This window comes from Erythrolamprus reginae, chromosome 8 (genome assembly GCF_031021105.1).
Source record: "Erythrolamprus reginae isolate rEryReg1 chromosome 8, rEryReg1.hap1, whole genome shotgun sequence".
NCBI classification, from domain to species: Eukaryota; Metazoa; Chordata; class Lepidosauria; order Squamata; family Dipsadidae; genus Erythrolamprus; species Erythrolamprus reginae.
The window spans coordinates 44,287,307-44,311,883 of NC_091957.1; the positions used below are offsets into that span (position 1 = coordinate 44,287,307).

Below are 24,577 nucleotides of genomic sequence, written 5' to 3' on the forward strand. Positions count from 1 at the left end.
CTTCGTGATTAAAACGGCCACTTGCAAAAATAATCACTTGCTCAAAGGCAACAATCTAAAGTGTTCCTTGCTAACTTTCACAGCCTAAGTGAACATCCCAAAATGCTCCATTCCACATAACAGTCTTAACCCTCCTTCCTGCAGACTACCAAACAAAATCAAGGTTTCTGGCAAAACATTAGTTTCAAGCATTGTTCATTTTGTTTTCTAGAGTAGGGGTCCCCAAATTTGGCAACTTTAAGACTTCTGAATTTCAACGCCTAGAATTCTCCAGCCCACTATGAAAACCTCTGCTCGGGAGGATACTATAGCCATTCGGAAAGGAGATTGAGGCAGAAACCCAGATCACATAGAATTAATTCCAGATCTTATCTGTTGTGGTTAGCTCTGGCCCAGCTCTTGCCCCAAGGACTGTGGATGTGGGGGAGACATCCACATGCTGCAGGCCTGTTTTGCCCCCGGTGGAATCTGATGATGAAGGCTCCTCTGACCAAGAAGACATGAGTGACAGGGAGGAGGAGAGTGTGGCAGACAGCTCAGAAGGAGATCAATTATCTAGCTCCTCCTTGGATTCAGAACAAGAGTTAACGATACAGCCACGCAAGCGGAGAGCGATGCATAGGCAACAACTGAGAGATTATTATCAAAGAAAATGAGGCCACCTGTGGTTGGGTGGGGCTGTGGTCATTAGAGAGGCTGCTGTAAATAGCAGCCTGTGGGTTTGGCCATTGTGGAGGATTATCTGATCGTTGTGTTTCGTGCCTGCTTTACTGACTTTGACCTTTTGTGTGCTGATTTTTCCCCGCTTTGAAACTAAACCAGAGCAAAGTGTGTAAAAGAAGGACTGTGAATTGCCTCACAGCTGCAAGCTAAGTATCACAGGACTGATAAGGGACTTGTACCAATTACCAGTTTGTTTGGAGACCAGTGCTCTTTGCTATACCAAAAGAGGTCTTAGTTTAAGTGAATTTTCCTTATAAAGAACATTGTTTTGAATTTTCAAACGTGTGTGTGTCTGAAATTTGTACCTGTGAATTTTTGGGAGGATTCTACCATAGAGCCCGACAGAACATTATCTCCTTATACTTTTCCTAGACACTTTTGTTTGTAGCAGAATCGCCGGCTTTGGGGTTTTTAAACGCTTTCAGGAAGAATGCAGAAAGAACTGCCCAAAGAGAATGCTCTGCATTTTCTTTCAACACGCTCCCTTTTGGTACACGAACCAAACCCAGTTCACCATCACTGGCCTAATAAATAATAAGCAAGCAAGCAGGACTTACCATTCTTGGAGCTCCAGAGATGGAATGAGCCCTGCCGAGCCGTTGGAAGAACCTTCTATCCGGCCTTGCCACCAATTGCTATCATCTTTATTGATAATCTCGATTACGTCTCCGGTTTGGAACTTCAGACCCGCTTCTTTGCAAGGGATGAGGTTGTCCTTCTGCGGGTCATAGTTAAACTGGGCTTTGACGAACATCTGTTTGGGAGGGGAGCAATCCAGAAAACTCAGTTGGTCAATCAACTTGATTTTGAACTCGTGAATGGTGTTAATTTGACTATAAAAGGCAAAAGTTTTACAAGAGACACCTCAAATTATGAAGGAAAATAGGGCAGGGAGAGGCCCTCATGACAAACATCTAACCATACAGTGTTTCCCTCTAAGACTCGTGAAGGTCCAGAAGATGATGATAAAAAAGATGGGGATAAGATGATGATAAGCACACCAGCGTGGCTACCATCCCTGTCCTAATGTACCCTTTTATTTTTATTCATTTCATGTATTCAACTCATGTTTATACCCATATGTATTATCCAGTTTATTTACTTATTTATTATTTGGATTTATGTGCCATCCCTCTACGAGGACTTGGAGGATTAATACTGTACATGTTTGACAAAAGAAATCAATAAAAATATGTTTAGATATAAAATCAAACTGATGTGGCTGGCTGATTGGGGAATTCTGAAAGTTGAAGTCCATACAAATTAAAAATTTCCAAGGTTGAGAAATATGGACTTAGAAGCTATAAGGAGAATCTGACCTACGCTGGAAATGCTCCAATACAAGTTCTTCATATAATCTCAAGAGAAGTCCCTTCCTTCCTTCCTTCCTTCCTTCCTTCCTTCCTTCCCTCCCTTCCTTTCTCCCTCTGTTCCCTTCAATTCCCTTTCCTTCCATCCTTCTTCCTTCCTTCCTTCTGTCCTTCTTACCCCCCCTTCCCCTCCCTCCTCCCTCCCTCCCTTCCCTCCTTCCTTTCCTTCCTCCTTCCTTCCTTCCTTCCATCCATCCTCCCTCCCTCCCTCCCTCCCTCTCCTTCCTTCCTTCCCTCTGTCCTTCCTTTCTTTTTCCATTCTCTTTCCTTCCCTTCCTTTCCCTCCCTCCCATCTTTCCTTCCTTCCTTCCTTCCCTCCATCCCTCCCTCCCTTCCCTCCCTTTCTTTCTCCCTCTCTTCCCTTCAATTCCCTTTCCTTCCATCCTTCTTCCTTCCTTCTTTCCATCCTTCCTACCCTCCCCTTCCCCTCCCTCCCTTCCCTCCTTCCTTTCCTTCCTCCTTCCTTCCTTCCATCCATCCATCCTCCCTCCCTCCCTCTCCTTCCTTCCTCCCTTCCCTCCGTCCTTCCTTCTCTCACCCCCTCAACCAATATTGTTCACCTGAGCCTCTGAATTTCCATGTCTGTCTAACAACCAAGTTGTTTTGCAGGACAACCCATTCCAAACAGACAACAGGAAATGACCCACAACCTCTAACTACGTTACTGAGGCAGCCATATTTCTTACTCTCACATCTGCACAACATGTAATGATGGGTGACAATTTCCTCTTTTCCTTCCCCAACTGGCTTTCTTTGTTTTCTTTTGTATTTTGCATTGTCCTATAGGCTGTAAACCTAACAATAATATCTGTCGTGTTCTTGTTGTCTCTCTCATAGCCACCCTTGTTGCCTTACCAGTCGAAAAGCAGGTTATAAATACTACGGTATAAAGACGAAAATAAAACCAGCACTGCAGATTGTTTCTTCAAGAAATATGACTCCCTGACACGTGCTGCCACTAGATCACATAGCTAGCAAAAGCTTCCTGGGATCAATTTTTAATTGGCTTTGCAGCAGTCAAAAGTTGGAAGAGATCCACTGGGAGCGAAATGAATAAAAGGGGAAGAGAAATGGAACCTGTAGTTTGGCAGTTCTTGGGAAAAACTTTATTTTTATTTATTTATTTTGTCAAGTACGCATTGGTGGTACACAAAGATATAACAATGTTTATATGCATGATTTATTTATTTATTGATTGATTGATTGATTTTGTCCAATACACAATGAGGGTTTTAGGGGGTATACACATAGTAAAATACATGATGAAGGTTATAGAGGAGATACTCATAGTAAAATATATCTAAGAAGGAATAGAAGAGAAGATATAGGAATAAAACATATCAATGAAAGAATAGAAGAAGAGATATGGGAATAGAAGAAAGGTATAGGAGATATAGGAGAGCAATAGGACAGGGGATGGAAGGCACTCTAGTGCACTTGTACTCGCCCCTAGTACTATACTAGTAAGAGAGAAACATTAGGACAGGGGACGGAAGGCACGCTGGTGCACTTATGCATCAACTACTCAGTTACAAAAGTCATATTTCCTGCAGTTGAGTTTGGAGCGGTTTACTTTGACTTTGTATCTGTTCTGCGCTCATGTGTTGTTGTGGTTGAAGCTGAAGTAGTCGTTGACAGGAAGGACGTTGTAGCAGATGATTTTACGGGCTCTGCTTAGGTTGTGTTTAAGGTGTTTAAAACTGATGCATTAAACAGCACAGCTCAATTCTGAAGTGGTTCCTGAGTAGGACTAGGGTGTGTTCAATATTTGACTTATTTCCAACAACAGGAAAGAGAAGCCGCTTAAAATAGCTTTTCCCCACAAGAATCTGCAGCCCAACCATGTGATGTAACTTTAAGGGCAGGTGGGAAACCCCAGAAGAATTTCTCTACTGGTGCTGCCAGCAAACATTCCAAGATACCAGCTCTCTTGCTCATAAGTGAAACGCCTAGAGAATTATTCCTTTCTGCAGAAGTTCGTTGAACTTTAATTGGCCTTTTACCTCGCTGCTTTCTTTTTTTTAACCTTTTTTCAATAATTAATCTGTGTGGATTACTTGCTTTCTGGGCATGTACAGGACTCTTCATTATGCTTGGCTTGGCTTTAAGGAAAGAACAAGCTACGATATTCCCTCGCCACTTTGCGGTTCACCTTTCGTGGACTTGGCGCATCACGGATTTTTATAAAATATCAATGGAAAAAAATATATCGAGGATTTTCGCTAATTTGCGGGTTTTCAGCGGAACTGGGCCGCCTAAAATGCTACTTGCCTACATAAGATTGTGAACAACACACAATTGATTGATTGATGGAGAAGTGACCAACCAGAGAGTTCTGCTATGTATCCCAGAGCCTGATTGGCTCAGTATGGTAACACGTGGTTTATTTTCCGTCTGTGCTCAGCTTCCCCATCTCTGCTCCTACACTCAGCCATTTCACATGGAGCATCATTTTATTGCATAGGTTTAGGAATTCAAAACATTTTACAGTAAGTGCAAAGGTACAATACATGCACAGAACAGTGTGGGGATGGTTATTAAGGGAATGGGAAAGGTTTATGTAGTGTAAAAGTGTGGGGGAGGGTTTATAAAGCCTTAAAATAGTGTATAAATATGTAAATAAATATAGCATCTCTACTTTGCAAATTTTTGTTGATCGCAGGTGGTCCTGGAATGTGACACCCAGGATAAACGGGGAAACACTGTACTGTATTTTTTGCAGTATAAGACGCACCTTTCCTGCCCCCTAAAAGAGGGTGGAAATTTGGATGCATCTTATACACCCAACGTAGCCCCTGTAACGAGAAAAGGCAGGGAGAAGCCTCTGTGGGGCCTCTCTAGGAATCTCCTGGGAGGAAACAGGGCCAGAAAAGGTGGGGAGAAGCCTCCGTGGGGCCTCTCTAGGAATCTTCTAGGAGGAAACAGGGCTGGAAAAGGTGGGGAGAAGCCTTCATGGGGCCTCTCTGCAAATCTCCTGGGGGAAAACAGGACCGGAAAACGCAGGGAGAAGCCTCCATGGGGCCTCTCTAGGAATCTCCTAGGAGGAAACAGGGCCGGAAAAGGCGGGAGGAAGCCTCCATGGGGCCTCTCTAGAAATCTCCTGGGAGGAAACAGGGCTTCTATCCTCCCTGTGGTTTTCCCAATCGCACACCTTATTTGCTTTCCTATGGGAAACATTGCTTCTTCTTACAAACTTTTCTGCTTAAGAACCTGGTCATGGAACAAATTAAGTTTATAAGTAGAGGTGCCACCATATAAGAGACATGGAGATTTGTCCACATCCCCATTTCCACCACTGGGATGCCAATCCCAGGTGTACTGGCTGCAGCCCACTATTGCTTCTGTTTTTTATGACAACCCCAAATTCTTTGTGAATTTTGATGCTGGACCTCCATTTTTTAAAGTGCAAAGCAGTAATATATTGATTTTTCAACCTTGCCAACTTTCAGATATGTGGAATTCCACAGCCAACAGCCTCATTGTCAGGAGACAGGAGTTGAATTTGGCTGAACAGATCAAGCAAAGATATCATAGATCCACGTTATGCAAAATCCATTCCTTTTTTTGCAACTAATATTGGGGGGGGGGGAGAAATCACATTAAAATTGATAACTCCAAATGTTCTACCTACCTTGAGAGGCAGAATACGGTTCTGCTGGTTGGGAACGATCTTTAGGGTGACGGTTCCCTTGGTTTCTTTCTAGAGGTGAAAAGGAAAGAGAGTGAAAACATTCTCTAGCTTAAGAAATGGTTTCTAGACCAACCATGGAATAAAATTTCAAAATGTCCCTTCTTCAGTCACCTAAAATGCAAATCCAGATGAGACGATAAGTCACTTCTAAAATGCCGCAGAAGCTATAGGACCGTGAGGGAGAACCTTTTTTTGGTCTGCGTGTCTAAAAGTTGTGTTTGTGCATGTACTAGCACATGCACAAATGCCCACTGTCATTCCCTTCCCCCGCCCCATGCAGGGGTGGGCAGCAGGCAGGACGGGGTGGAACGTAGTTCCACCGGCGGAAATGAAGATGCGTGCGCAGCTCCAGCTGATCGGCGGCTGTCACTTCCTGGGTTACTGGGCTCAGCTCAGCTCTCCTTTTTTCCCCTGCTACTGCATCTGCTCTCCTTGCTTTTTTCCTCTTTCAATTCAATTCAATTCAATTTAATTTATTGGATTTGTATGCTGCCCCTCTCCACAGACTCGGGACGGCTCACAGCAATAATAAAAATCGATATACAATGGCAAATCTAATAATTAAGATATCTAAAAACCCTTATTTAAAACATTCACACAAACATACCATGCATAAACTATATAGGCCAGTGGAGATGGCTCATTTCTCCCATGCCTGACTGCAGAGGTGGGTTTTAAGAAGTTTTTGAAAGGCAAGCAGGGTGGGGGCAATACTAATCTCCAGAGGGAGCTGGTTCCAGAAGGTCGGGGCCGCCACAGAGAAAGCTCTCCCCCTGGGTCCCACCAGACGATATTGTTTAGTTGACGGGACCCGGAGAAGGCCAACTCTGTGGGACCTAATTGGTCGCTGGGATTTGTGCGGCAGAAGGCGGTCCCGGAGATATTCTGGTCTGATGCCATGAAGGACATTATCGGTCATAACTAACACTTTGAATTGTGACCAGAAACTGATTGGCAACCAATGCAGACTGCGGAGTGTTGGTGTAACATGGACATACCTAGGGAAGCCTATGATTGCTCTCGCAGCTGTATTCTGCACAATCTGAAGTTTCCGAACACTTTTCAGAGGTAGCCCCATGTAGAGAGCATTACAGTAGTCGAACCTCGAGGTGATGAGGGTGTGAGTGACTGTGAGCAGTGAGTCCCGATCCAGGTACGGCCGCAACTGGTGCACCAGGCGAACCTGGGCAAATGCCCCCCTCGCCACAGCTGAAAGATGCTTCTCTAATGTGAGCTGTGGATCGAGGAGGATGCCCAAGTTGCGGACCCTCTCTGAGGGGGTCAATAATTCCCCCCCCAGGGTGATGGACGGACAGATGGAGTTTTCCTTGGGAGGCAAAACCCACAGCCACTCCGTCTTATCAGGGTTGAGTTTCTTTCCCCCTTCCTGGCCTTGGACGAGCTTCCCTCTCTCCTGCCCGGCTCCCCTCCAGCCTCACACAGCCACCTGCCACCTGAGCTGCAAGCAGAAGTCGTGGGTAGAAGCGGCACTGGCAGCATTTATGCTTCTGGCAGCACCCGTTCACCTAGCTACCCAGCCTGAGATGGAGGGGGCAATCCAGGAAGGAGAGCGAAGCAAATTGTCACCCCAGCGAACGACACTGAGAAGGTTGTAAGTCGAAGACTTAACAGTTCACTTGAACGATGATGATCATTCAAGACACTCCCACCTGGTCACATGGCCAGCAAGCCACTCTTAGCCAGTCACAGGGCCATTAAGCCACACCCACAAAATAAGCCACACCCACAGTGTGGCAGTAAAAAATTGGCTGCCCATTACTGCCCCCACGCTGCCCCTGCTATTGCTATTACCCCAAAAGACCTGGCTTATGTCCAATGATTTATTCTCCCCCACTTCTGGGAACTCAGGTCACCCTTGATGTCTGTTCTCCAAGGAAAGCGTAGATCCACCCTGCCTTAGTTGCACCCCAAACCTACCAAGATCTTCTGCAACTGGTCTACAGAATGGTTGGCCACACTCTTCCCGTTGATCTCCAGGATCTCATCGCCCACATGAAAGAAACCTGCCAAGATAGGACACACAGCATGGTGAAGCAACACAGCAGATTTAATAATAATAATTTATTAGATTTGTATGCCCCCCTCTCCGGAGACTCGGAGTGGCTCACAACAATCACAACAATATACAAATCCAATATTGAGACATCTCAAATTAGGAAATTAGGAATCAAAGTAAGAAACAGAAAAAAAACCTAAAAACCTGAAAATTTGGATTGCAATTTTTTTCAGTGCCGTCGGTAACTTTGAATGGTCATTGAAACAAATAACTGTAAGCTTTTACTTACCTTGCCTGTGAATCATTCCCCCATGAAGGATCCTGGCCACCATGCAGCTTTTCTTCTCGTTCAGCTTCAGAGTGATGCCCTGGAAAAGACAGGGAGGTCAGAGGAATAGAGAACAGAACAGAAGGCAATAGGAATTGGGATGAGATAGAACAGGAGTAGGAGTAGGATAGAGTAGTGTAGAATAGAATGGAATGGAATTGGAATTGGAAATGGAAATGGAAATGGAATGGAATGGAATGGAATAGAATAGAATAGAATAGAAAGAAGGAATAGACTAGACTAGAATACAATACAATAGAATAGAGTAGAATAGAATAGAATAGAAAGAATTAGTAGAATAGACTAGACTAGACTAGAGTAAAGTAGAGAGTAGAAAGAAGGAATAGACTAGACTAGACTAGACTAGACAAGACTAGAATAGAATAGAATAGAAAGAAGGACTAGACTAGACTAGAATAGACTAGACTAGAATAGAAAAGAATAGAATAGAGGAGAGTAGTGGAGAGTAGAGTAGAGAGTAGAGAGAAGAAATAGAATAGAATAGAATAGAATAGAATAGAATAGAAAGAATAGACTAGACTAGACTAGACTAGATTAGACTAGACTAGACTAGAGTACAATAGAATAGAAAGAAGGAATAGACTAGACTAGAATACAATAGAGTAGAATAGAGTAGAATAGAATAGAAAGAAGGAATAGACTAGACTAGAGTAGACTAGAGTAGAATAGAATAGAAAGAAGGAACAGACTAGACTAGACTAGATTAGACTACAATAGAATAGAATAGAATAGAATAGAGTAGAGTAGAGCAGGGCAGAGTAGAATAGAATAGAATAGAATAGAAAGAAGGAATAGACTAGACTAGACTAGAATACAATAGACTAGAATAGACCAGAATAGAATTACAGAATAGGAATAGAGGGGAGGGAAGAGGAGGGTTGGAGAGAGAATACAGAAGAGAATAGGAATTGGGATGGGATGGGATGGTGTGGAGTAGCACAGCATAGCGCAGCATGAAGACCATTACCACTTTGTTAGGGCTGGGGGGGGAAAGCTTCAAAAAAGCTACATTCAGAATACAAGACACACCGACATTTTCAGCCTCTTTTTTGTGTGTGTGTGTGTGTGTGAAAGATGTGTCTTATACTCCGAAAAATACGGTAGGTCTCTCCCCCACTTTTCCCACCAGCTCACCATGGGCTCCTCCGTGATCTTCTCAAACTGGATCAAACGTATCTTCCGCATCTCCTGGCCATTGGCATGAGTGAGGCTGCCATTCTTGGCTGAGCCGTTGGTGTAAATGTCCTCGGTTATTGCATTCATTGGGCAAGAGACCATCTGCAGGAGCAAGAACAGAGGCTGGGTTAAGGAGAGATCCTCAGTAGAAGCTTCGGGTGAAGAAGGCCTCTAAGGCAGGACCCGTCTTTCTAATTACGTCCTTGGACCCAAGTTAAGTCAATGAGCACAGCTGTTAAATCCAGGAATGGAGGAAGTCCTGAACGTATGACCTACAAGAAGGTCCAGAATTCATTGCTGAGCAAGGCGTTTGTTAAGGGAGTCAGGCCAGGTTGTTTAAGTGAAACCGTGAAGTTGTTAAATGAATCATGTGGTCATGAAGCAAACTCAGCTTCCCCTCACTGCCTTTGTCTGTCTGAAGCCAGCCTAAGAGGTTGGAAATGGTGACTATTGTACATGATGCTGCAATTCAGCGGTTCAGATCTCATCACCGGCTCAAGGTTGACTCAGCCTTCCATCCTTCCGAGGTGGTAAAATGAGGACCCGGATTGTGAGGGCAATAGGCTGGCTCTGTTAAAAAGTGCTATTGCTAACAGGTTGTAAGCCGCCTTGAGTCTTTCTTTCCTTGCTTGCTTCCTCCTTCTTTCCTTACTCCCTCCCTCCCTCCTTCCTTCCTTTCTCTTTCTTCCTTTTTTCTTTCCTTCCTTGCTTCCCCCTTCCTTCCCTCCTTCCTTCCTTCTTTCTTTCCTCTCTCTCTCTTTCGTTCTCTTTCTTTCTTTTTCTTTCCTTCCTTCCTGCATACCTTCCTTCCCTCCTTATTAATGTGGAACCAAATAAAAACTCAGCATGTTCATTTTTAAATCTTAGCTTCCCTCCCTCCCTCCCTCCCTCACTTACTTAATGTGGAACCAAATAAAATCTCAGAATGTTTATTTTTAAATCTTAGGCTTCCTTCCTTCCTCCCTCCCTTCCTCCCTTCCTTCCTTCCTTAATAGGGAACCAAATAAAATCTCAGAATGTTTATTTTTAAATCTTAGGCTTCCTTCCTTCCTTCCTTCCTTCCTTCCTTCCTTCCTTCCTTCCTTCCTTCCTTCCTTCCTTCCTTAATAGGGAACCAAATAAAATCTCAGAATGTTTATTTTTAAATCTTAGGCTTCCTTCCTTCCTTCCTTCCTTCCTTCCTTCCTGCCTGCCTGCCTGCCTGCCTGCCTGACTGCCTGCCTGACTGACTGACTGACTGACTGACTGACTGACTTACTTACTTACTTACTTAATGTGGAACCAAATAAAAACTCAGCATGTTTATTTTTAAATCTTAGGTTTCCTTCCGTCCTTCCTTCCTCTTTCTTTTTCCGGGACCAGACAATTATTGCAGCAATAGGTCTCTTGCTTGTGCAAGGGGTTGGACTAGTTGGCCTCCAAGATCCCTTCCAACACTGTTATTCTGTTAAATTCTGTTCAATTCGATCTGGTCCAATTCTCAGAAATGTTTTTGTTTGTTTGTAAATAATAATAATTTGTATACCACCTGACTTTCAACAGCTGGGCAATTTCCAGTCATTTGCTTGACATTTACTGTTCCTTCTCGTCCAAAGTTTTAATGTTATCTACCTTTATAATCTCCTTAATAACAATCATGTGGTTTATCAGTACGAAAGGTTAATGCGATATGAGTACTTTTTTTAGTTTGCTGGAAGGACTCGTTTGCTATCGCTATTATTTATTTTCTTTAATGAAGCGCAACAATATGTGAAACGAAACAAAGAAGATTAAGATCAGTTAGAGCTTTGGTATGTTCCTGGTGCTCGAAATAGCATCCAGTGAGACCTCTGGGGTGAAAAAAATGTGGTTTCATCTACTGGCAATCTTCGACTATTCGGTTAGTGGCCTTTTAAAATTACGACACTGAAAAAAGTGACATGACCATTTTTCACACATACGACTGTATGTACAAATCTGATAAATAATAATAATGTGTGAAAAACAGTCACTTGATCAAAATTCAGATGCTTAGTACAACTGACTCACAGTTATGATGGTTGTGAGATCCCCTTTTGCGACCTCCTGGCAAGCAAAGTCCACGAGGAAGCCAAATTCGCTTAACAACCGAGTTAATAATTTAACAACTGCCCTGATTTGCTTAACAACGGTGGCAATAAAAGATGGGAAATGGGGAAAGACTCACTTCACTGTCTCGCTTAGCAACAGAAGTCATAACTCGAGGACTATCTGTATTGCTGGTCCTCAGGTCACAAAAGAGGTGTAAATACTAAATATCAATTGTACATAAATGCATCTAGATATGTAGATATTATTATAGATAACGAGGAACAGAAAATAAAAGTGTTTATGTATGTATGTGTGTATGTATAGCTGAAGGGATTGGATACTGTAGCCTAGAGGTTAATTCTCTGCCTTACAAGGCAAAGGTTGCAAGTTCAAGTCCCAGTGAGGGTATGGCTAATGTCTATGCGACATTTCGGGGAAATCACATTCACCATCATCAGGCTGAAGTTGTAAGCTTCACGCTGCTGTAAATATAGTTTATATTTATATTATACTATATTATACTATATTTACAGCAGCACGAAGCTTACAACCCGAACTCAGAACAATCTACATAATATACCCGTGAAAATCTACGAAAACATACACACACACACACACACACACACACATATATGTCACATGTTTTTGCTGAATTTGAAAATATGTATATCTATATACTATAAATATCTATTTAAATGAGTAAGAAAATAAAAGAAAATAAAAATATTTATATGTCTTAGATAAATGTATAAATAATATTTATATAAATATTAATGAACCAATCTTCAACTGCAGCAAATGACAATAATATATGTAATATATGTCTGTATGTTGTGTTGTGTTTTAATATAATAAAAAATGTTTTTAAAAAATAAAAATAAAGTAATACCATCTTTAGACTGGGCTCCCAAAAATGTGTGAAGTCATTTGCAGTCCAACTGGCGATCGTTCTAATGGTGTGACATGCTTGGCTAAAACAGATGTGCTTCTTTCATCAAAGAAAGCTCAAACTGTCACTTGGCGCATTTAGCCACACAGCTGCTAAATCAGGCCAATTTAATTATGCCTCTCTTCTCCTGTAGGCTGCTTTGTTTCTAGGCTGAGCGCAAAGTACAGTATTTAGCAAAGCTGGTATTTTTGTTTCTTCTTTGTTATAACATATCCCATCTTGGTTGCAAGAGAGAGGGAGAGAAGGAGAGAGAAAGAGAGGGAGGGGGAGAGGGAGGGAGGAGAAAGAAGAGAGGGAGAGAGGGGGAGAGAGAAAAAGAGGGAGGGAGAGAGAAAGAGAGGGAGAGAGGAGGAGAGAGAGAGAGAAGAAGGAGGGAGGGAGAAAGAGAGAGGAGAGAGGGAAGAGGAAAGGGAGGGAGGAGGAGGAAGAAGAGAGGGACACACATAGAGAGATGAACAGGGAGTTAGAGAGAGAAAAAGAGAGGGAGGGGAGAGGGAGGGGGAGGAAGAAAGAGGGGAGAGGGAGGGAGAAAGAGAAAAGGAAAGAGAGAGAGAAGGAGAGAGGGGGAGAGAGAGAAAGAGATAAAGAGAGGGAGGGGAGAGGGAGGGAGAAGAGAGAGAGGAGAGGCAGGAAGAGGGTGGGTTTGTGTGTACATATATATGTATATCAGTAATGAGTTGGTACCGGTATGGTAGCGGATTGCGCATCCGTAGTGACCGCCAGATTGCGCAATTCGCCGCAACCGCTCCGGTGGCAGTCCTAAGGGTGCCGCCATCTTTTTTTGTTTTTTGCACAGAAGTAAAATCTCATAAGGAGTCATGCGTGTGCATGGAACTCCAGCGATTCTTTGCAGGTGCAGAGATGCATGTGCAGAAGCATAAAATCGCCAAAATCCCACATGTGCATCCCCTCGCAAAATTTCAGCACATTTTTGCTTCCTGTGCATGCGCAGAAGCAAAAACACACTGGGGACACAGGCGCATAGCATATGCGCAGACATAGCACAATAATAAATCCACATGCACTGTACCGCTAGCGGCGGTAGTTGCAATCCACCCTGATGTGTATATGCACTCGTACACACGTACATACATACATATATAGACAGAAGAGGGAGGGAAGAAAGAGAGGGAAGGGGAGAATGAGAAGGAGGAAGGGAGAGAGAAAGAAAAAGAGAGGGAGGAAGAGAGGGAGAGGAAGAAAGAGGGAGGAAGAAAGAGAAAGAGGGAGGGAGAGAAAAGGAGGGAGGGAAAGAGAGGGAAGGAAGGAGAGAAGGAGATGGTGTAGGAAAGAGAAAATGGTGGGGAGAGGGAGGGAGGGAGAAAGAGAGACAGAAAGAGAGAGAGAGAAAAACTGTGAGCAAACTGCAGAGCGAATGTGGTCCCACAACCTGCCCTATTCAATGAACCGCAGAACAAAAAGACACTGCAAATTGTTTAGCAACCACATGCGCCTCGGTATCAAAAAGATTTAAAGAGCCGAGGGTTGATTGCAGAGGGTGGAGAGATCCAGTCTGTGCAGGATCAAAGCATAGGTTTTTCTAACGTTGGATTCCAAGGCGGTTCTCAGAGACCAACAAGACTTTTTCAACAACAACAAGAACAGAGATTATCCAGGTAGAGGGGAGAAGTTTGAGGACCAGCCAAGACATTTCCAAGAGTTTGGCATGTGCCTTTAGCATGATCAAAAAAGACGTGATTGATCGGACTGCAGCTGAGATGGTGCAATCCACATCCTGCCTGTTTGTAGGTGCCTTGCACAAAAATTGCATAATCCCATTTCGGGCAGGGTTGAAACCATCTGGAGATAGGATGGTTGATCTTTCGTCCACTTTTCCTTTCCCAAGGATTAGCTGGTTATTAACACAATAACACACACACACACACACAATCCCCAAACACCCCCAAATTGTGATCATTGCTTATATACGTTAACTCTTCTCCAGGAGTTTGGCAGAAAATGAAACGATAACGCTGCTTGCTTTAAGATGGGGAAATAACAGATAGAGAAGAGACAGTTAAAGACAAAAGGTCCTCAAACTTGGCAACTTTAAGACTTGTGGACTTCTGGGAGTTGAAGTCCAGAAGCCTTAAAAGTTGCCAAGTTTGGGGACCCCAGGTTAAAGAGATGGGGAGCCAGTGGAAAGGTTGCCCTTAGCTGTTTTTTTTTTAAAATCAAGAATGACTGAGCTAGATGACATCTGAGCCACAAGAACTGGACCCTACGAGACTAGACTTTCAATCCTGGGCCTAGAAAGTTTAGAACTAAGACGCCTTAAACAAGATCTAAGTATTGCCCACAAGATCATATGCTGCAACGTCCTGCCTGTCGGCGACTACTTCAGCTTCAACCACAACAACACAAGAGCACACAACAGAGTTAAACTTAATATTAACCGCTCCAAACTTGACTGTAAAAAATATGACTTCAGTAACCGAGTTGTCAAAGGGTGGGACTCATTACCGGACTCCATAGTGTCATCCCCAAACCCCCAAGACTTTACCCTTAGATTATCCACAGTTGACCTATCCAGATTCCTAAGAGGTCAGTAAGGGGCGAGTACAAGTGCACTAGAGTGCCTTCCGTCCCCTGTCCTATTGCTCTCCTATATCTCCTATACCTTTCTTCTATTCCTATATCTCTTCTTCTATTCTTTCATTGATATGTTCTATTACTATATCTTCTTTTCTATTATTTCTTAGATATATTTTACTATGAGTATCTCCTCTATAACCTTCATCATGTATTTTACTATGTGTATATAGATATATGCCCACTAAAACCCTCATTGTGTATTGGACAAAATAAATCAATCAAATAAAATGTGACAATCATTCAGGTGAGAAATATTTTAGATTCCTTTCCCCCCAATTTTTTTAAAAATATTATTTTAATACAAACAACTATGCTTTGGGTGATGGAATAAAGATAAGTAGAAACCCAGGTGCAGGCAAGAAGGCCCCTTTTTAAGCAACAGCAGAGGAAAAAACTTCCAAATAGTAAAAAATTCAGAAAAAAAATCCCCCCAAAAGATGGTGGCGCCCGCAGAACAGCCCCAACCGAATAGGATCAGTGATGCCATCGTGACATCACCAGTGAGTTGCTACCAGTTCAGGAGATCCGGTCCAAACATGAAGAAACCCACCCCTGGTTTTTTGCTCTTTAATTGCCAGTGTTAACCTGTTCATTTCTGCTCATTCTAATATTTTCCCAATTATATTCTCCTCTGTAGTGATCCCTTTGCTTTTCCAATTTTGTGCAAATACAATTCTAGCTGCAGTTATTACACAGATAGCAATAGGTTTTAGACGTATATACTGCTTCACAGTGCTTTACCTAAGTGGTTTACAGGGAGTAAGCATATTGTCTCCAACAATCTGGGTCGTCATTTGACCCACCTGGGAAGGATGGAAGGCTGAGTCAACCTTGAACCTACTGAGATTCGATCTGCCAGACTGCTGGCAGTGGGTGATCAGCAGAAGTAGCTTGTAGTACTGCACTCTAACCACTGCACCACCGAGGATAATCAAATATATACTGCTCAAAAAAATAAAGGGAACACTCAAATAACACATCCTAGATCTGAATGAATGAAATATTCTCATTGAATATTCCATTTGCACAACAGCATGTGAAATTGACTGTCAATCAGTGTTGCTTCCTAAGTGGACAGCTTGATTGCACATACGAACTGAATAAACAATCTCTCACTGCTAACCCCCACTCAATAAAAGGCCTAGGAATACTAATATCGAATGACCTAAGTGCTAAAGCCCACTGCAACAATATCGCCAAAAAAGCTTCTAGAGTTGTTAACCTGATCCTACGCAGCTTCTGCTCAGGCAATCTCACACTACTCACAAGAGCCTACAAAACTTTTGCCAGACCCATCCTAGACTACTGCTCATCTGTCTGGAACCCATACCACATCTCAGACATCAACACCTTTGAAAACATCCAAAGATATTTCACCAGAAGAGCCCTTCACTCCTCCACTCGAAACAGAATATCCTACGAAAATAGACTAACAATCCTGGGCCTAGAAAGCCTAGAACTACGTCGCCTAAAACACGATTTGAGTATTGCCCACAAGATCATATGCTGCAACATCCTACCGGTCAATGACTACTTCAGCTTCAACTGCAATAACAAAAGAGCACGCAACAGATTCAAACTTAATACGAACCGCTCCAAACTTGACTGTAAAAAATATGATTTCAACAATCGAGTTATCGAAGTGTGGAACTCATTACCGGACTCAATTGTGTCAACCCCTAACCCCCAACACTTCTCCCTTAGACTCTCCACGATTGACCTCTCCAGCTTCCTAAGAGGCCAGTAAGGGGCGTACATAAGTGCACTGGTGTGCCTTTCGTCCCCTGTCCAATTGTCTTTCCTCTCTTTCACCTATCATATATATTCTCTTCCTTTCATATGTCCTCTCCTCTAAGTTCACTTTTACCCTTATATATATTACCACATGTCTATTTTCTTCCTATGTATTTGTGCATTGGACAAATGAATAAATAAATAAAATAAATAAGTTTGATTTACTTGGAGTTATATTCTGTTTTTTAAGTGTTCCCTTTATTATTTTGAGCAGTGTACATTTTCTTTGCTATACATTTCTGGTAAAAAATCGCCTGAAAATCCCCTTTTCAGATTCCTGAAATCGAGAACTGATTAGTAGCGACAATCTGAAATAAGCCAAGCCGAGATTGTTGCAATGCTTTATTGGCTCAACGCTCGTCTTCCCCTTGTTTTCTCCAGCCAAGACATTGACATCAACCCTGGCCTGGGTTTAAAGTGCCTGTCAGGAAAGCTGATTCAGCCCAACCTCATTCCTTATCTCCTTGCCTCTCCTTGACGTAGCCGTTGAGAAAGCTGTAGCCCAGATCTCTCTGCTCAGCAAAGATTTCCCAGGAACGCAGCGCATTCTATCGTCTAGCTCAAAGGTTAAATCAGGATGTTCTGGGTTTTATCCCAATCGGTTATTCCTCAACCTTTGCTTGGAACAAGAGAAGAAAAACAACCTCCTCTTCCAAGGATGAGGAATCACCGCGGAAGGCTGGACCTGGGAGCAAATGGGAGTTGCTAACAAAATGGTTGAGAAAGGTGCACCGGTAGGAAACGTTGCGCTGCGCATGCCACTTCTCTTCAGTGTGTCTTGGCTTCTGTGCATGCGCAGGAAGAAAAATCTCACAAGGAGATGGGTGCGCACCTGAGATTTTGGCGATTTTTTTTTGCTTCTGCGCAGGTGTCTACTTAAGAACTTAATTCATTCCGTGACCAGGTTCTTAAGTAGACAAGTTTGTAAGTAGAAGCAATTTTTCCCATAGGAATCAATGTAAAAGCAAATAATGCATGCAAACCCATTAGGAAAGAAATAAAAGCTCGGAATTTGGGTGGGAGGAGGAGGAGGAAGAAGAGGAGGAGGACAGTCGCTGCCCAGAGTGAAGGGAGTGTTTCTTTTCTCTGAGCGCTGGCAGAGAAAGGAAAATGCTCCGTTTGCTCTGGACTGCCAAAGCCTCCTTAAGTGCCACTGAAAGGCTCCTCTGGCAGCCCAGAAAAGCCCGAGATGGCCAGGATTGAAGGGAGAATGGCAGGAAACTGGCCGGGCCTTCGTGCCGCTCTCAAATTTCCTGGGAAATTTTTCCAGGCTTCGGTTTGTAAGTGGAAAATGGTTCTGAAGAAGAGACAAAAAAATCTTGAACACCCGGTTCTTATCTAGGAAAGTTCTTAAGTAGAGGCGTTTGTAGGTAGAGGTACCACTGTAGTGGAGTTTCAGATGGAACTGTACTGTAACTCCCATTTCTCCATGCTTTTTAGAACCTGGAAGCTACAGAGTGTGATGGTCTATAGAAGTCCATATACCCCCTAATTATTTTGAGTACAAGGCTAGAAATCCCAGCAATAGCTGGTCCCAGGTATCCTTGTAACCACTGATGGGCAGCAGCTGGTGTGGTCAGGTGCTCCATCCCAGTAAGTAAGTAAATAAGTAAGTAAGTAAGTAAGTAAGTAAGTAAGTAAGTAAGTAGGTAGGTAGGTAGGTAAGTAAGTAGGTAAGTAAGTAAGTAAGCAAGCAAATTTATTTATTTATTTGTTTATTTACTTACTTACTTACTTACTTACTTACTTACTTACTTACTTACTTACTTACTTACTTACTTACTTACTTACTTACTAATTAGATTTGTATGCTGCCCCTCTCCAAAACTCGGGGCGGCTAACAACAATATAAAAAGACAATGTAAACAAATCTAATATTAAAAACAATCTAAAAACCCCCAATTTAAAGAACCACTCATACATACAAGCATACCATGTATAAATTCTATAAGCCTAGGTGGAAGGGAAATTTCAATTCCCCCATGCCTGACGACAGAGGTGGGTTTTAAGGAGCTTACGAAAGGCAAGGAGGGTGGGGGCAACTCTGATATCTGGGGGGACCTGGTTCCAGAGGGTCGGGGCCACCACAGAGAAGGCTCTTCTCCTGGGTCCCGCCAAACAACATTGCTTAGTCGACGGGACCCGGAGAAGGCCAACTCTGTGGGACCTAACCGGTCACTGGGATTCGTGCGGCAGAAGGCGGTCCCGGAGATATTCTGGTCCGATGCCAGGATATGTGCGCAGCTGCACGCCCCTGACATGTTAACCAGGTTTGTCTTCTGTGCATGTGTAGCATGTAAAATCCCATGCGAAGACACTCATGCGAGTGAGATTTTGGCAATTTTCACTGATGTTATGCTTCTGTGCATGTGTGGAAGCAAAAATTTCAGCGAAAGTCACCAAAATCTCACTTGCGCATTTGTCCTCATGCGAGATTTCACTTGCTGCGCATACGCAGAAACTAAATCTCATGCCAATGGGTGTGCAGGCATCACCCGGATGCACCCACACCTGTGACAGCCTCAGAGGGCACATTGGTGGCGCCAAAGACAAGCGGGCTTTCACTGCTTGCAACGTCCATTCATTCACACCTGTCCAGAATCCACCCACGGTTCTCATAGTGTCTCATAAGGCCCTTGTGAAAACTTGCGGAAATCTCTCCCGCTAAGCAGTTTTTCAGATTTAGTTGCTGGCTCCAGGCACGATAACACTTAGGTCAGTGTGTGCACGAACCCATCAGGGAAGGGCGTGAGAGCCCAGGTGGTCCAAGAAATTAATGATGGTGATGATATCAGAAAGTTTTCTGGTGCTGGCCTGAGAATACTGGCCAGTCACGTGCTTGAGCAAGGTGATAAAGATCCCCAATCTAAAACGGACTGCTAGGTTTTATTGTCTGCCTTAATGGCAGTGAAAACCATCAACTACAAGACTCAAGATTTTTTTCGCCATGGGAACGGACTGCTGGACTAGATGGACCAGGGGTCCAATCCAGAAAGGGACTGGTTCAGTATTGGGTTGCAGCCGGTACAGTCCAGCACAGCCTCCTGATAGTGAAAATGTATTTATTTATTGTATTTATTTATTTATTCCATTTCTTTATGCCGCCCTTCTCCTTAGACTCAGGGCGGCTTACAACATGTTAGCAATAGCCCTTTTTAACAGAGCCAGCATATTGCCCCCACAATCTGGGTCCTCCTTTTACCCACCTTGGAAGGATGGAAGGCTGAGTCAACCTTGAGCCGGTGACGAGATTTGAACCGCTGACCTACAGATCTAGCAGTCAACATAAGTGACCTGCAGTATTGCACTCTACCTGCTGCGCCACCGCGGCTCTTCTACATGCACAGCTCCAGCTGATCGGTGGACGGGTGTGTGCGCTGGTGTGAGATTTGGCTTCTGCACATGCATAACGAGGATGTGAGTGCAAGTGAGATTTCAGCAATTTTCGCCAAAAGCTCTCTCTCGCACGCGTGTCTTCACACAACATAGAAACATAGAAGATTGACGGCAGAAAAAGACCTCCCGGTCCATCTAGTCTGCCCCTATACTATTTCCTGTGTTTTATCCTAGGATGGATCTATGTTTATCCCAGGCATGTTTAAATTCAGTTACTGTGGATTTAGCTACCACGTCTGCTGGAAATTTGTTCCAAAGTATCAACTACTCTTTCAGTCAAATAATATTATCTCACGTTGCTTCTGATCTTTCCCCAGCTAACCTCAGATTGTGCCCCCTTGTTCTTGTGTTCACTTTCATCTTAAAAACACTTCCCTTCTGAACCTTATTTAACCCTTTAACATATTTAAATGTTTCCCTTCTGTCTTCCAGACTATACAGATTGAGATCATTAAGTCTTTCCTGATACGTTTTATGCTTAAGACCTTCCACCATTCTTGTAGCCCGTCTTTGGACGCGTTCAATTTTTTCAATATCTTTTTGTAGGTGAGGTCTCCAGAACTGGACACAGTATTCCAAATGTGGTCTCACCAGCACTCTTTACAGCGGGATCACAATCTCCTTCTTCCTGCTTGTTATACCTCTAGCCAAGCATTCTACTCGCTTGACCAGACTGTTATGGCTTCCAATGCATGTAAAGAAGCCGAATTGCACATCGACATATCCACACCCACCCGTTGGTAGCATGCACACCCGCACCCGTCACTGGGAGCATTCTAGTAGCACCGGTGAAGAGGAACCCCCGCCTGGACTGGTTATATACTTATGGGTTTTCCCCTCCAGAATTCTCAACTAGCACAACCACAGCCTTTCTATAGTTGTGGTCCCAGCAGGTCTACATGCTATCAAACCTTTAGCTTCCTGATTTGAAATTCTGACTTCTCAGCTTCTCATTCTTACTTTCGGAATCACAAATGCTTGATGTTCAGCGTCAGAGAGACATATTTTTAGAGAGTTCACGACCCCAAATGGGCTTACAAGGCTAGCAATGCAGAACTTATGAAATGTGTGGGTTCCCAGAACTGAGAATCTGGCACTTTTAGAGTGTGGGATAACCCTTGCTCAATAGGGGAATACACTCCAAGACCAGGGAAGTCTTAATACCACTCTACTATGCCCTGGTCCGACCACACCCGGAATACTGTATTCAGTTCTGGTCACCACACTTCAAAAGAGACATTGAAACTCCAGAGAAGGTGCAAAAAAGAGCAACCAAGATGATTAAGGGATTGGAAACCAAGACTTACGAAGAGAGACTGAGGGAACTGGGCATGGATAGCCTAGAGAAAAGGAGAGCCAGAGCGGACATGATAGCAGTCTACAAGTATACGAGGGGATGTCACAGAGAGGAGGGGATCACTTTATTCTTCAGGGCACCAGAGGGCCGGACGAGGAACAATGGCTGGAAGCTGACCAAGGAGAGATTCAACATGGAGATAAGGAGGAACTTCCTGACGGTCAGAGCAATCAACCAATGGAACAACCTACCAACGGACGTTGTGAACTCTAACACTCTGGACATTTTAAAGAGAAGATTGAACTGCCACTTGACTGGTGTACTATAGGGTTCCTGCTTGGGCAGGGGGTTGAACTCGATGGCCTTCATGGTCCCTTTCAACTCTAACAATCAATCAAGCAAGCAAGCAAGCAAGCAATAATACAAGGGGGGGGATCCAGTTCGAATTCTCCCTTCTCCAGCAGAAAGAAGATAATGTTGAAATTCATAAGTGAACTCAACTAGACTTTGGATGACCCAAATCTTCATATGCTCCAAGGGTAGGATCCTACTGGTACAGTTTGTTGCATCAACAGTGATAGCAGCCTGTTGGCGACGTCATGAAGGTGTCACTCTCCCAATGCAATCAGTTGCTGGTACCTGGGTACCACCAGCTTTTTTAAAGAAATAAATAAATTTCTTCTGAGCATGGCCACGTTTTCGGCACTGCGCTTGTGCTTCCAGGAAGAAAACCTGGCTTGAAAACAGACTGGGAGATAGACTTGGCCACTGTCCCAATTGTGCTGCATTGCAAGTAACTTTGCGCCCATATGGGGAGTGAATTCTGGGGATTTTATTTCCAGCACCATGTAAAGGCACCTTAAATCTGTTAAAAGGAATTGTTGGAAGTGTAAAAAAGAATAGGGCACCTTCTTTCACATGTGGTGGTTATGTCCCGAAGCGAGAAAGTACTGGACAAAATAACATAACTGGTTACAAGAAATAACAAGATGAACAATATAATTTACCCTGGAACTCCTATTACTTGGAATATTTAAAAGCCAATGCAGTAAAAACATTAAATAACGGATTCTACATATTACAACAGCTGCAAGACTAGAGCACGCACAGTGTTAGAAGAACTCTAACCTGGCCACTGAAGGTTTAACAATAAAGAAAATCTATGACTGCGCAGAAGTGAATAAATTAACTACAGAATTAAGAGGACAGAAAGATTCAGACTATTGTGAAGTATGGGAAAGTGGTATTAATGGATCAATGACAGAAAACAAAGAAGGGAAAACAAAACAAGGACGTAGAGTATAGTAAATATTGTAAATATTGTATTGCATTAATATGAAATCAATGTAAATAAGAAGATGCAGAATTGCTTAAAGATTTATTGTGATTTTTAAAGTTTGAAAAATCAATAAAGAAATATTTTTAAAAAGCTGTTATAAGGAAGAGCTTTGAAATATTTCTTTTTAAAAACTGTTTTTTTCTATGCAAGCACAATTACCCACGCAACCCACCTACACACCACTGCAAAGTGGTTTCTTAATAGGTTCAAATATTAACAATGCTGCTCATTTCTAAGTCATTAGTTCCTTTTAAAAGCCACCCTCTGTGATCTGGAGATCATGCAGAAATAGATTTTACTGAACAGCTGTAAAGAGAATTCTATTAAAACAAATTTTTTTTCCCCACCAACTTTACATAAACTTCGATACATATACCATAATATCAAAACATCCATAATTATCCATTTCTGTCCAAAATGCTATTAAAATATTATTATTATTATTATTATTATTATTATTATTATTATTATTATTATTATTATTATTATTATTATTTAGACTTGTATGCTGCCCCTCTCTGAGGACCCGGAGTGGCTCAAAACATACAATACAAAACAATGTGAATACAAATCTAATGGGGGAATTAAGACATCTCCCCCAGGCTTTTATATTTTATGTTTGGTATGTATGTGCTGTATGGTTTTTAATTGTTGGGGTTTTATATACAGTGTTCCCTCGATTTTCGCGGGTTCGAACTTTGCGAAAAGTCTATACCACGGTTTTTCAAAAATATTAATTAAAAAATAGTTCACGGCTTTTTTCCATATACCATGGTTTTTCCTGCCTTATGACATCATATGTCATCGCCAAACTTTATTCTGCCTTTAATAAATATTTTTTTAACAAACTTTAATAAATAAACATGGTGAGTAATAATCTAAATGGTTGCTAAGGGAATGGAAAATTGCAATTTAGGGGTTTAAAGTGCTAAGGGAAGGCTTGTGATACTGTTCATAGCCATAAATAGTGTATTTACTTCCGCATCTCTACTTCGCGGAAATTCGACTTTCACGGGCGGTCTCGGAACGCATCCCCCGCGAAAATCGAGGGAACACTGTATCTTTTTATTATTAGATTTGTTCTATTGTTATACTGCTTTTTACTACTGTTGTGAGCCGCCCTGAGTCTTTGGAGAGGGGCGGCGTACAAATCTAATAAATTATTATTATTATTATTATTATTATTATTATTATTATTATTATTTAAAACAGTAAGCTAAAAATCCAATTATGTTAAAAAACAATCAGTCTACTCAATCACATCCACACATAACATTTAACGGTCAGAGAAGAAGGGGGCATGGTCTAGCTGCTCTATGCCTGGCGACATAGATGGGTCTTAAGGGGCTTGAGAAAGGCGAGGAGGGTGGGGGCAGTGCGAATCTCTGGAGGGAGCTGGTTCCAGAGGGCTGGGGCCGCCACATAGAAGGCTCTTCCCCTAAACCCCGCCAGACAACATTGTTTGGTCAACGGGACCTGGAGAAAGCTAACTCTGTGGGACCTTATCGGCTGCTGGGATTTGTGCGGCAGAAGGCAGTCCTGTAAGTAATCTGGTCCGATGCCATGTAGGGCTTTATAGGTCATCACCAACACTTTGAATTGTGTCCGGAAACCAATCAGCAACCAATGCAGGCCGCAGAGTGATGGAAAGACATGGGTTTATGCCTACATTTGCACCACTTTTAACTCCTGTCTGTTTTCCTTCTATATTTCATACTACTCCCCTCCCTCTATGTTCCTCTCTATATTAATCTCTATATTCCTCTCTTTCCCCTATCTTCTTTCTCCATCCCTCCTGCTTCCCTCCTCTCTCCCCCTTTCCTTTCTACTTC

General features: G+C 42.8%; 1 protein-coding gene across 1 annotated transcript in view; it reads right to left on the reverse strand.

Moving 5' to 3' along the window:
- Positions 1 to 24,577, reverse strand: part of MPP1 (MAGUK p55 scaffold protein 1) — a 48,513-nt gene that overhangs the window by 16,649 nt on the left and 7,287 nt on the right. Inside the window, exons 2-6 of the mRNA XM_070759807.1 lie at positions 9,285 to 9,428; positions 8,091 to 8,169; positions 7,723 to 7,808; positions 5,725 to 5,793; positions 1,281 to 1,477 (exon numbers count right to left, since the gene is read on the reverse strand). Of these exons, the coding sequence (XP_070615908.1) occupies positions 1,281 to 1,477; positions 5,725 to 5,793; positions 7,723 to 7,808; positions 8,091 to 8,169; positions 9,285 to 9,428 (575 nt within the window). The remainder of the gene's footprint in view (positions 1 to 1,280; positions 1,478 to 5,724; positions 5,794 to 7,722; positions 7,809 to 8,090; positions 8,170 to 9,284; positions 9,429 to 24,577) is intronic.